The sequence below is a fragment of the Monodelphis domestica genome, chromosome 2, assembly GCF_027887165.1.
Source record: "Monodelphis domestica isolate mMonDom1 chromosome 2, mMonDom1.pri, whole genome shotgun sequence".
NCBI classification, from domain to species: domain Eukaryota; kingdom Metazoa; phylum Chordata; class Mammalia; order Didelphimorphia; family Didelphidae; genus Monodelphis; species Monodelphis domestica.
This window is the reverse complement of record NC_077228.1, coordinates 440,317,059-440,329,176: the sequence shown is the minus strand read 5'-3', so window position 1 is coordinate 440,329,176 and position 12,118 is coordinate 440,317,059. Positions and strand designations below refer to the sequence as shown.

Below are 12,118 nucleotides of genomic sequence, written 5' to 3'. Positions count from 1 at the left end.
ATTCTTATTAAAAACACAAGAAAACATAGCAATAAATGGGCCTTTCCATAAAATAATAAGTAGTATATATATATATATATATATATATATATATATATCTAAAACCAACATTAAGTATGATCTATAATGGGAATGTTAGAAGCCTTCCCAATAAGATAAGTAAAGCAAAGATGCCTATTATCACCACTATTATTTAATACTGTACTAGAAATGTTAACTTTAATAGTAAAAATGAAAAAAATTGAAGGAATTAAAAGTAGGCAATAAGAAAACAAAACTATTACTGTGCAGATAATATGATGGTATTCTTAGAGAAGCCTAGAGAATCAATTAAAAAACGAGGTAAAATAATTAATAACTAGCAAAGTTCTATGACACAAAATAAACCCACATAAATCACCAGCATGATATTATATATATGTACATATATATATTTCCAACAAAGCCCAGCAGCAAGAGTTAAAAAGAGAAATTCCATTAAAAATAACGCTAGACAATATAAGATATTTAAGAATCTATTTTCCAAGACAAACACAGGAATTATAAACACAATTACAAAACACTTTTCACACAAATAAAATTAGATCTAAACAACTGGTAAAACATTAATTGCTCATGGGTAGGCTGAGCTAATATAAAGATGAGAAATCTACCTAAATTAATCTACTTATTAAGTGCCATACCAATTAAACTACCAAAATCTATTTTATAAAACTAGAAAAAATAGTATAAAAATTTATTAGGAAGAACAAAAGATTAAGAATATCGAGGACCCAGTGGAATCGTGCATCGGCTATGGGATAGGTGGGTGGGAGGGGGAGAAAATGTTCTTTGTCTCCAATGAACAATGCTCAGAAATGACCAAACAAAATAATGTAAAAAAAAAGAATATCGAGGGGATTAATAAAAAATGTGAAGGATGTTGGAGGGTCTATAAAGCAGTAATCATCAAAACAATCTAGTACTGACTAAAAACTAGATTGGTAGATCAATAGAATAGATTAGGAGAAATGACCTTAGGAATCTAGTTTTTAATAAACACAAAGTTCCCAAGTTTTGGATTAAGAACTCACTATTTAATAAAAAAAAAAAAAACCTTCTGGGAAACCTGAAAAACAGTAGGGCAAAAATTAGATATAGACAAATATCTCACGTCCTATACCAAGATAAGGTCATAATGGATATATTATTTAGGCATAATGATTTAGACAAAAAGGGTAATATAAGTAAATTAGGGATCTTTGAAGAAGGGAAGAATTTATAATAAAACAATAGATAAAGAACATTACAAGATATAAAATGAATAATTTTAATACTACTACTAGGTCTGTATCACAAATACCAACAAAGGGGGGAATAACCTTTTTGTACAAAATACTTTTAACTGCTCTTTTTCTGATGGCAAAGAATTAGAAATTGAAGGGAAGTCCATCAACTGGGGAATGGCTGAACAAATTGTGATATATTATGGTGACATAATACTATTCTGCTATAAGACATTATGAAATGGATGACTTCAAAAAAGAGCTGAAAAGATTTAAATGAACTGATGCAGAGTGAAATAAGTACAACCAGGAAAACATTATATACAGTTACAGAAATACTGTGGAATAATAAAATGTGATAGACTTAACTACTCTCAGCAATATAATTACCAGGACAGTTCTGAGGGATTTATGACAAAGAATGTTAACCACCCCCAGAGAAAGAACTGTTGGAGTCAAAATACAGATCAAGGAATGGGATTTTTTCACTTTAGTTTATTTAGTTTTACAAAAAAAGAATAACATGGAAAAATGTTCTGCATGATAATACATGTGTAATCCAGAACAAATTGTTCACAGATTCTGGTAACAGGGAGGGAAGCAAGGAAGGGAGACAATTTGAATCATCTAATTTTGGAAAACTCCTGTGGAAATTTATTACATGTAATTAGTTAAATAAAATTTCTTTATAATAAAAAAAGATGTGGAGATTCCCTTGTACATAGGTTGGAGAGAAAGTCCATCTAAATGATTTGGCCCACTAAATGTTTTAGTTTATATCTAATACTATTAGTGGAATCTAGCTTAGGAACACTGCAGGGCCTCATTATCCATTCAACAAAGTTTGGTGTGATTATGTGAATGAGAGACAAAATGAACAAAGAATGCCTATTGCACAGATTATAATACCCAAGAAAATGTATAACCAATACAGCTGATACAGAAATATGTAAATATGGTCCAGACAAAGCAGTTAGACAATAAATAGGGCTCAGAATTGAAAATCAAAAGGGCAATCAAGAAATTGCAATCTTGAAGATTTCATGTTTTCTTCAGAAACAAAAGAAATTATTTTAATACCAAGAGTTGACAGGTATTCCTCTAGGCTATAAAACATTTTTAGTGTCTAATTAACTTAAAATAAATATAAAGAGGGAAGAAGAAGGTATATGCTAGCTGTAACATATAATTGAAGAAGAAAGTCAAAGAAAAATATGAGTTTTAAAAAAGTTCATGAGGGAAATGCCTGCTAAGAAGATAGGTAAAGGGTAAGGTAGGACAGAATCTAAAGGATCCTTTTGATGTCATGAAAAAAAAGGCAAGGAAAGGATAAAGTTAGAAGAGTACCTAATATTAAGTTATTATGCAAAGATATCAACCAGACTCAAACAGAATGCATAGCAGTGCAAGTGATGTAATCCTCATCATTGTAAGGAACAATTCACATAGATCCAATTGAGCAATGAGCACTGATATTCAACTATAAAGATTTGGTCTGTTGTAGGAAAATGAAAGCCTATTGGTTCCATTCTCATATTAAAAAAAAAATTTAAAGAACAGATATCCTTAATATGTGTTTGTTATTTGCCTAAAGATTTAATAAAGATGAGAAAATAGGTATAAATTGGTAGTTATTGAGGTTCTCTTGATCACCTTTTTGTGTAATAACACTGGTTGTTTTTCCTAGTCATTTAACATCTTCCCATTTCAGATAAACAGATCTCTATTCTTTCAAAATTAGCATGAACTTATTTTGCTATTTAATTCTGTCCAGCTGATATTCATGACTTTTATTTCATTAAGCGTTTTTTCCAATTTGTTATATAACTAACTAGGTACAAAAATATCTCAAGTCCCAGTGTGGTAGTACTCTTTTGCCATCTAGTCTATTTTTCAGCTATTTCTTATCCTTCCAACTTACTCTATAAATACTTCCAGAAGAATTTGAATTGCACTGCTAAAGAATGATCTGATAAAAATTTTCTAATAAATCATAAAGTGGTTGCCAAATACAAGAAAATTACATCAGTCTTTATTTACCCTTTGTAAAATTACTTACATCTCTGTTTAACAAAGTTTTCTGTTTACTATTCTATTCCACTGCACATAGCAAACAAGTTTTTATGTTGCATGAATGGTCTTTTATGCATATTTAAAATTTTATATAAATACACACACATCTTGAAAAAAAATTTACCTGCTGGTCATCTGGAGTCCATATGCCACATGTGATTTGACTTTCCAAATTAATTTCTGATGACCAATGTCTTTGTCCACTAACAGAACCAACCAACACAAATCCATCTCGATATGAGATAAGAGCTTGAGTTCCATCATGGCTCCATGTGAAATCACTCACCTTAAGACACACATTAAAAAAAAAGTTTACAAGCAGTTCTATGAATGGGAAATATTTTTCTAAAAATTTAAGTATGCTCAAATCTGTCTTTTACGCTACAGTCAATTAAAAATGCCTAATGTCAAATTTTGTTTGAAAAGTTATTCAAAATTAGTAACAGTAATACTCAGTTAATACTTGTTGAAGAGTTACTAAAATGTTACTACAATAGGTTTTCCTTAATGATTCTTCAGTCTTGAGCACAATCATATAGTAAATGATCAAAGCTATTTAACAGTGTTTCAAAGATCACAACTTGGCTTTTCCTATCTTTTCAATCTTAACATACTCCACAATTCACAAGATTTGTAACCACAAAGAAATCTGGGGTAGAGGGTATGGGTAAGAATAGGATGGGGATATTTTACAAATGGAAAACTGAAAAATAATAGGTGCTAAGTGCAGATGCCCAGGTCTCAGATGAGTTACAATCATTTAGAAAGATCAACTCCTGGCACAAAAGAGATGTTCAGACCTTGTACAAGCACTGGAAGGTATGAAGGAAGGAATGTTGGGTGATAATGAGTAAAGTATGTTGTTAAAAGGGGAGTAAGGAGGGGCAGCTAGGTAGCTCAGAGAAGAGAGCCAGGTCTGGAGATGGGAGTTCCTGGGTTTAAATTGGGCTCAGATACTTCCTAATAGTGTGACCTTGGGAAAGTCACTTAATTCCAATTACCTAGCCCATAGAGCTCTTTTGTCTTGGAACTGATACCGAGTATCAATTTTAAGACAGAGGTAAGAGTTTTAAGTAAAATAAATATATAAAAGATATTGTTTACTTTTGTCACAAACAAGACCTACAATTTTGATATATCTCTCTACCTTTAGAAGATCCTTTATAATTATAAATATGAAATTAGGACATGCCAAAAACCCCTTGGGCTATGGAATATTTACTTTGTACATCACTACACTGGAAGTTAAGACAACCTATATCATATTTATAGTCTAAATGAGGAAGGGAGGAGGGAAGGGGGAACAAAAAGAGTGAGAAAGATTTTTAGAGATAACTAATATAAGAATTTCTTTCTCTTGGATAAGCATATTTACTATGATTTGTTACATATTATAATCAATCATGTATTATAGTATTTTTATATATATAAAATTTTTAATGGTTTGTAGCATCCCAAGCATATTCACATCTATGAAATATAGATGACTGTATTACTACTGTGTCTCCAAGCATGAGGCTTTACCGATAAGCTTTGTGAAGGTAACCTTGACCTGATCACGAGACCTATTGCCCAACACAAGTCCATTAACATGTTCGGAGACTTGCCCGGGAAAGCGTGGTTATGTCCTACACGCCCAAAAGGTGTTCCCTCTACCTTGCCACCCAATCTTAATTGTCTATACTTTGTGATGTGGTTACTACGTCCTTGGGAGTACCGCCCAAGCAGGACATGAATAAATTCAGAGGCAATCCCATGAACTTCCTCTTGGCCTTTCTCCCTTCCATGGAGCTCCACTGGGCTCCTCAATGACTATGTCTCTCTCTTCCTGACCTTCTCCTTCCCCGAGGCTGGAACCATCTCGGCCTGCATTCTCTATCTTAATCTCCTCAAACACCTTGTATTCCATTATCCTCATTTTCCGCCTTAAGGAAAATCATAGGGATTGCCTGCCCTATCCAATCACTGATTTGTCCCTGTCTTTCATTTCCACCCTGGTTCTCGGTTCCTACCTCTCCTCGGGTCCCATCACAAAGGTGAGCCCCTTCCCTTGTGGGACCCTGCTGGTCAGGGAAGTCCATTAAGGAAAACCCCACATGGTTAAAAAAAGTTAAAGAAAAGAGGGGCTTCAGGAATTAATCAATGTATACTGATATAAAAAAGGACATTTCTCACTAAAAACTTTCAATATAAGATATTAAATTCCATGTCATGCTCTTGGCTAAGGAATGGAAACTGCCCCATGGGCTGTCTGTGGTTTAGCACATGTAAGATGAATACTACTATGACAGTCATATTAAAGGAAGATATATCATGGTAAATAAGAAGAATCTCCAAGCAGCATCATTCAGTGTGTCCTTATAGAGTATCCTCTATACATGTGGAGAGAAATACACTCAGTTCTCTATAATGCTTGTTCTGAAACTGCACATAGGTTCCAACACAACTTACATATTAGGAAATGATTAGAGTATAGTGTGAATTTTGTGTTTGTTTATGTGTGATTTCATTGCTAAGAAACATCAAGAGAATATAAGAAACTGGACCACTTCACAATAAACTCAACAAGCTACAACTCTTTTTCAAGGTAAAGTACCATATTTATTGTATATCTTCTAGTTTAATAGGAATTGTGGTTCAGGGAGGGTTGTTCTACCCATCCCCTACCTTACGCATTCCCCTCTTACCCCTCAGAATTGAGGAAAAAGATACTTGTTCACAGTGACTTGCTTTTTGCCAATGTAGGCTGAGCAGCAGCCTGAGGCAATAGATACTTAGCACTATTTATTGTAGTATTATATATTTCTTAATCACCACCCAACATATATAAAACTGTGCTTCCATTTTTATTAGGTTCATTCATTTATTTTTTTTAATGCATCACTAATGAAGTTTTTTAGTATTGTGCTTCAACTCCATGAGCCCTGTGGTTTTATTGTGCATTTTATAGAGCAGTGATTTTGAGGAATGCATATGTCAAGTTATAGCAATACAGACTATACAACTAAAAAAGAAAAACTGAAAAATCACCAAAAGTATCCAAATGTATTATAATGCTTATTGAAAAGCATATTATAAAGTTTTGATCAAAGAATAGAGAAAGAAAAAGAGCATAAAGCTCACAGTATTAATATGAAGGATGCCACAAAAGGAAGATATCCTTTAAAAAGGATTCAATTTGTATATGTCCACCTCCAGAGAAAGTACTGATAAATGCAAAAAAGCAATACATAGTTTTATATATACAAATAACTTTTTTGTCAAATGATTGCCTTCTCTAGTGTATGGAAGGGAGGGGAAGGCGGGATGGAGGGAGATAACTGGGAATTTTACTGTAACCAACAAATTTTAAAAAATTAAAAATGAATTAAAAAATCAAAAACAATTAAAATTAAAATATAAAAATAAAGAGACCCCAAAAGTGCTGTGCTACCAAAAGTGCTCAGAAAATCGGAATTTAACAAATAATAACAACTCAAATAAATGATTTTACTTTTAAGTAACTATAAAAACTTGGAGATTCCTCATGACACTAATATAGCTGGAAATAAACTGATTTTTCTACCATTTATAGACATAAATATGCAAACAATTGGAAAGCAAAATACGAATAAATGTCCTCAAAAATATTTCAACTATATTTTTTTCAACTTTTTTTATCAATGAGATTTTTTTATTCACCTGTGCCCCTCGGTCATTCACCAGCTCCACCGACCACCTGCCTTCATACTGAATCCATACAAATATTCCTCCATCTGAATCACAAGTGGCCAATTTCTGGAATGGTTCATTCCATCTTACCAGCACAACCTATAAAATAACCAACAAAGACAAATATATTATTTTTGTACAGGGGCCAAATATACTAATAATCACAATTCAAGATAAAATGAGGTCCTATGAACAAAAATAAAATATTAATTTGAAGAAATGTGGGAGAAATGGGAGAGAGAACTATGGAGCAGATAATGCATCTTTTTAATAGAATGAATGATTTTCAATATATCTACTGAACTATGGCAGAATTTTAAAGGTTTTCTGACTAATAAACTACAACTATATAAAGAATAAAAACATGCCAAAAATACATCCTATTGCTATAAAAATTAAGAAAGTGCACTTTGGCACCTAGGAAAGGTACTAAAGTCCCTCAAATTTTTGTTTCAGAACCAGTGTAAAATTTCTTACAGATTTTAACCTAAGCATTATGTGATCAGCTATGAACAAAAGGGAGATTTCCTTTTTTCTCTAAAGAACATGTCTTATCCTGGAATTTAAAATCATTCTATAACTTCACTAAATATGTCTTCCCCACAAAGGTTTAAAATGCCTAAGCATTACTATTTAAGCAACATCAATATGCAGCTGAAATGAATCAATACAATTTGGAATTTAAAATATTAAAAACCATTTAGCTTTTTCCAAGATGAAATCAGAATAATCACAACCTGTAGATATGAAAAGTTCTTGTTATTTTTCAAAACTATACTCTCTTACACTCATTGAAAATAGAGTAGGATATAAAATGTGATCAAAATTTGAATCTGATTTGGGCCTTAAATAAGGCATTCTTAAACTTTTGTGTCTGTTTATGGAAATGGAAGTTTGGGGAAGCCAATGGACCTCTTACTCAGAATGTTTTTTTTTGGGGGGGGGGTTCTTTTTTAACCATTACCTACAGTCTTAGAATCAATATTAAATATTGGTTCCAAGGCAAAAGGGCAGTAAGGGGTAGGCAATTGGGGTTAAATAACTTGCTGAGGGTCACACAGCTAGAAACTGTCTGAGGCCAGATTTAAACCCAGGATCTCCCATCTCTAGGACTGAGATATCTACTGAGATAGCCAGCTGGCTTGAGAATATTTTTAAATGCATAAAATAAAATTAAAAAGATTTAAAGGAAACCAATTCTATTGAAATACAGTGATCAATATACTAGAAAAACAAATTCACTGGTATCTGACTTAGATTTTGCTGGTCCCATCAATTTTAGCAGCTAATATAACACACATACAAAGTGCAATTTTTCCCCTCCAAATTATCCTGTGAGATGTTTAGGTCAATTATACACCATTCCAAAAAGCTCTCCCTAAGTAATAACCCCAAATCTTCTAGAACATAGCCTTTGTGTAAAGAGCAGTTGACAAGAAGTTAGAAGACCTATGTTTTAATTCTGGTTTGCTTCAAACTAATTCTATGGCCACAGGCAACTGATCAATAAAACAACATTATTTCTATAATTCTTTTTCTCAAGGACTTGATAAGCCAAATTTTGCTGAGTTTGGAGTCATAATACAAGCTCTATCTTCAGATTATTGTATTTCAAGATAGGCTCTATGTCTATCAAATTATTTTTTAAAATATATCAGACTGTATCTAACTAGAGAGCAAGAAGATAGCTCTGGACATTGTAGATTCCCAAAACTTTTATTTTAAGTTAAAAATTTTTTTAATTAATTTAAATGAATAATTTTGTAAACCCTAAATCCTTAACCCATATGTTTCCTGGGGAATACCCTAGACTAGGAATAGTTATATAGAAATAAGATAGCATAGAGAAGAAGGAGTTGTTGTTTTTTTTTATTTTGGGAATTAGTTAATAGAGTAAAAGTATATTGAAGGTAAGTAATAAGGTTCACGAACACTGACCCTGGGAAGGTCGGGAATTCATGAAAGGGGACCAATGAAGGGCTTGCCCATAAGGGAGACTAAACAGAGGTAGGAAGAGTTCCCATTCCCTGATCTGCTAACAGTCAAGAGACTACTGATCTATTGATTTAGCCTAGGGTTAGCTATTGACAGGGAATATTTAGATCAGAAAAGATTTTCCACAGTTGCCTCCACTGAGGCTGAAGCCTGAACTTTGTTACTCTTCATGGGGTATTAGTCAGGGCTCCTACACCCTTTCCCCTGACCTACCCTTGTTACTCATTTAAATAAATCTTGAAACTCAAGAGAAACAGTCAGATCTAACTTTTGGGATATAAGAAGGGACAAGTTGGAAGGGTTCTGGGGAGAGAGGGCCTACATTTGATTAAGCCAAGTCTCAATCATCTGCCATTCTCTCTCCCCCAAGCAAGTCTGTGTCAGAGAAACTTCACCTCAGGAAGCTAGGTGAAGCCAAATTCCTAGCAAAACGTCATTCTTCTCTCCTTGAGGTGTTGTTTCTCTCTGGCACAGTTGCTGTGTAACCCCTTAACACACAAACTAAGCTGATCCAGCTAGGGGGGAGGGCCCAGAAAGAGCTACCCTGCCAGACTAAGTCATAGAAAAGCATTCTTGGTCACCAGTTACATCCTGCAGGGCTTCTTAGTTCACCTTTTAACTCCCCCCAAAGAAGAGCAGTGAGAGACATCCATTTTGATTTCTGTCTTGAGGGAAGGAATCATGTTAGGTTAAGTCATGTTAAAAATTGACCACCCATTACATCCATCTTTCAGGGGCCTCCCAATTTACTTTTTACACCTGGTACCCTATGTTGAGACACACAAGTGATCATGGTCAGAAATATCCAATGAAATTTTACTTTTACTTTTTGGGGAAGCTAGGTGGCAGAATGGATAAAAGGCTGAACTACACTTTTTGTTACAGAAGTAAAGGAGTTGCTATTGTCAGTTAGGTTTTTTAAAAGCATCATGGAAGCATTTGCTTTTACCAAAAAGGGAGGAATGGAAGACTGAAGGAGAGAAAGAATGTGTCCCATAATCTTAGCCAATATTTTCTTTCTCTAACAGATCAACTATACATTTATCAGAAAGATAGCTACTTTAGAAGTGCTATTAAGCAATCCCTGCTTTGAACAAATTTTCATTTGTTTAACTCTACCTAATAGAAACTTACACTTTTTGCCATCTTTGTACACTCACTAGATAAGATTTTGCTGATGTCCCTGAGCACATTTTGACTCAAAAACACAGAGCAACTCTTTATGCTAAGTAACTGCATCAACTCATGAGACTTAATTCAGTTCAGATCATGGCTTTGTTCAGTCTCCTGGAGAACAAGAACTATCTTCTATGAATGCCATATAGCATCCAATTCATACAGTCATAGGCACAACAGCCTTAATTTTATAAATATGCTCTAATTGGAATTCAATAATAAACTATCATCATTTTCCCATATGTCTCCTTTCTTTTAATATGGAAATTGTCAGTACTCGTGACTTTCTTTGCCCACTTTACACAAATATGAGGTTTTGAAAACTATTCAACTAATGCAAGGGTTATCAATCTTTCTTGTATTTTAGACCCTTTGGTAGTCTGGTCAAGTCTATAGACCCCTTTGGGGAATAATGTTTTTAGATGTATAAAATACACAGGTTTATATGAGAAAAATAATTTTATTGAAATACAGATAGATATCAATTAAAAAAACCAATGATTTACAGACACAAGTTCTGAACTCCTGAATTAAAAGCATCACATACTTTGTTACTTGTTTCACCTGACAACAACCTGAGACCCGAGATAAAACTCAACTGAGTCTGAAAAGTGTAGTTAGGTAATTCATCAAAGTAATAAAATTTAGTACTAGGTTCAAATCTGGCCTCAGACACTTCCCAGCTATTGTTATTATGATTTTTAGGAAAGGGGGAAAGGAAAGGTATACATAAGGGAAGAATCACACATGAATAAAATTGAATTTATCAACAGGTAACAGAAAGGTTTTGGGAATGGAATAGGGAAAGGGGTTTAGCATCTTACTTAACCCACTATATATAATTAAACTTACTGTGACTAACTAAAGACTATCAATACTAAATTCCCCAGCAAAACCAGAATTTCACACACACACAGTCAATGGCTGGTCAGATATCAAGAATCTAAGTTGAGGAGTTCTCAGATGGTCTCATCAAAGTAGAAGTCTGCTCTTCAGTAACTGTCCACCAGAAGATTGGAGATTTCCTCACACACAGCCAGTTGATCCTCAAAGGCCAGTTGCTTGATAGATGGATTATCAGGATGTCTCAGCTACATACCTTTCTCCTTCACCTTTCAGCTCCAGAGGGTCAATTTCAAATGGCTCTTTGGAATTCCGACTCAACCAACTCAGGAAAGATTCTATGTCTCAAGACCTGTCAATCATTCTCTTGCTACTTTTGCCTTCCCTTGCTACAGTCTTTCCCCCTTTGCGCAAAGCCTAAATCTTGTTGAAAACACTATTTTGGCATTTGTGCACTAACTAACTTACTTACAAATTGCCTAAACTAAAATATCTACCCAAAATATCTTAACCTATCTAATACTATCCTATTTTAGGGATTTTATCAAGGAAAGGAAAAAATGGAATTAAATAATGTGTTCAGTACAAATTTCAGAGATTAAACATATGCAAAAGCATAACAAGAAAATAACATCAAAAGCAAGAGATAAACACAACTTTCATACAAACATTAAATTCATGAATACTATTCTCATTAACTAATACAGAACATTCTATTACTATTGTAATGCATAACAGCAAACTTGGAAGATTTTTTTTGAAAATTACAATAAACACGACATTTTATAAGTTTTACAAAGAAATTAAACCAAAACATTAAACTCACTTATGCGAAATATATGTAACAATACATTATCTTAAACATAAGTGACCCATGTACATAAATTTACATACATGCATACAATCCATACACACAATACAAACATGTATGCTATGTACATATATGTCTACACTTCATAGTTATACATATGTTACATATACACATATACATTGTAAGGATATTAGAAAATAAGTGTTTTATTAGTTTAGAGATATGAAGTAAAGTGTCTGGCTTG

The 12,118-nt window shown here is 33.4% G+C and overlaps 1 protein-coding gene across 9 annotated transcripts in view; it reads right to left on the bottom strand.

Moving 5' to 3' along the window:
- TULP4 (TUB like protein 4) overlaps positions 1-12,118 on the bottom strand; it is a 369,572-nt gene that overhangs the window by 154,907 nt on the left and 202,547 nt on the right. For all 9 annotated transcript variants that reach the window (XM_056818995.1, XM_056818998.1, XM_056819000.1 and 6 more), the window contains 2 exons: positions 7,020-7,148; positions 3,463-3,624 (listed from right to left, as the gene is read on the bottom strand). In XM_056818995.1, the coding sequence (XP_056674973.1) occupies positions 3,463-3,624; positions 7,020-7,148 (291 nt within the window). The remainder of the gene's footprint in view (positions 1-3,462; positions 3,625-7,019; positions 7,149-12,118) is intronic.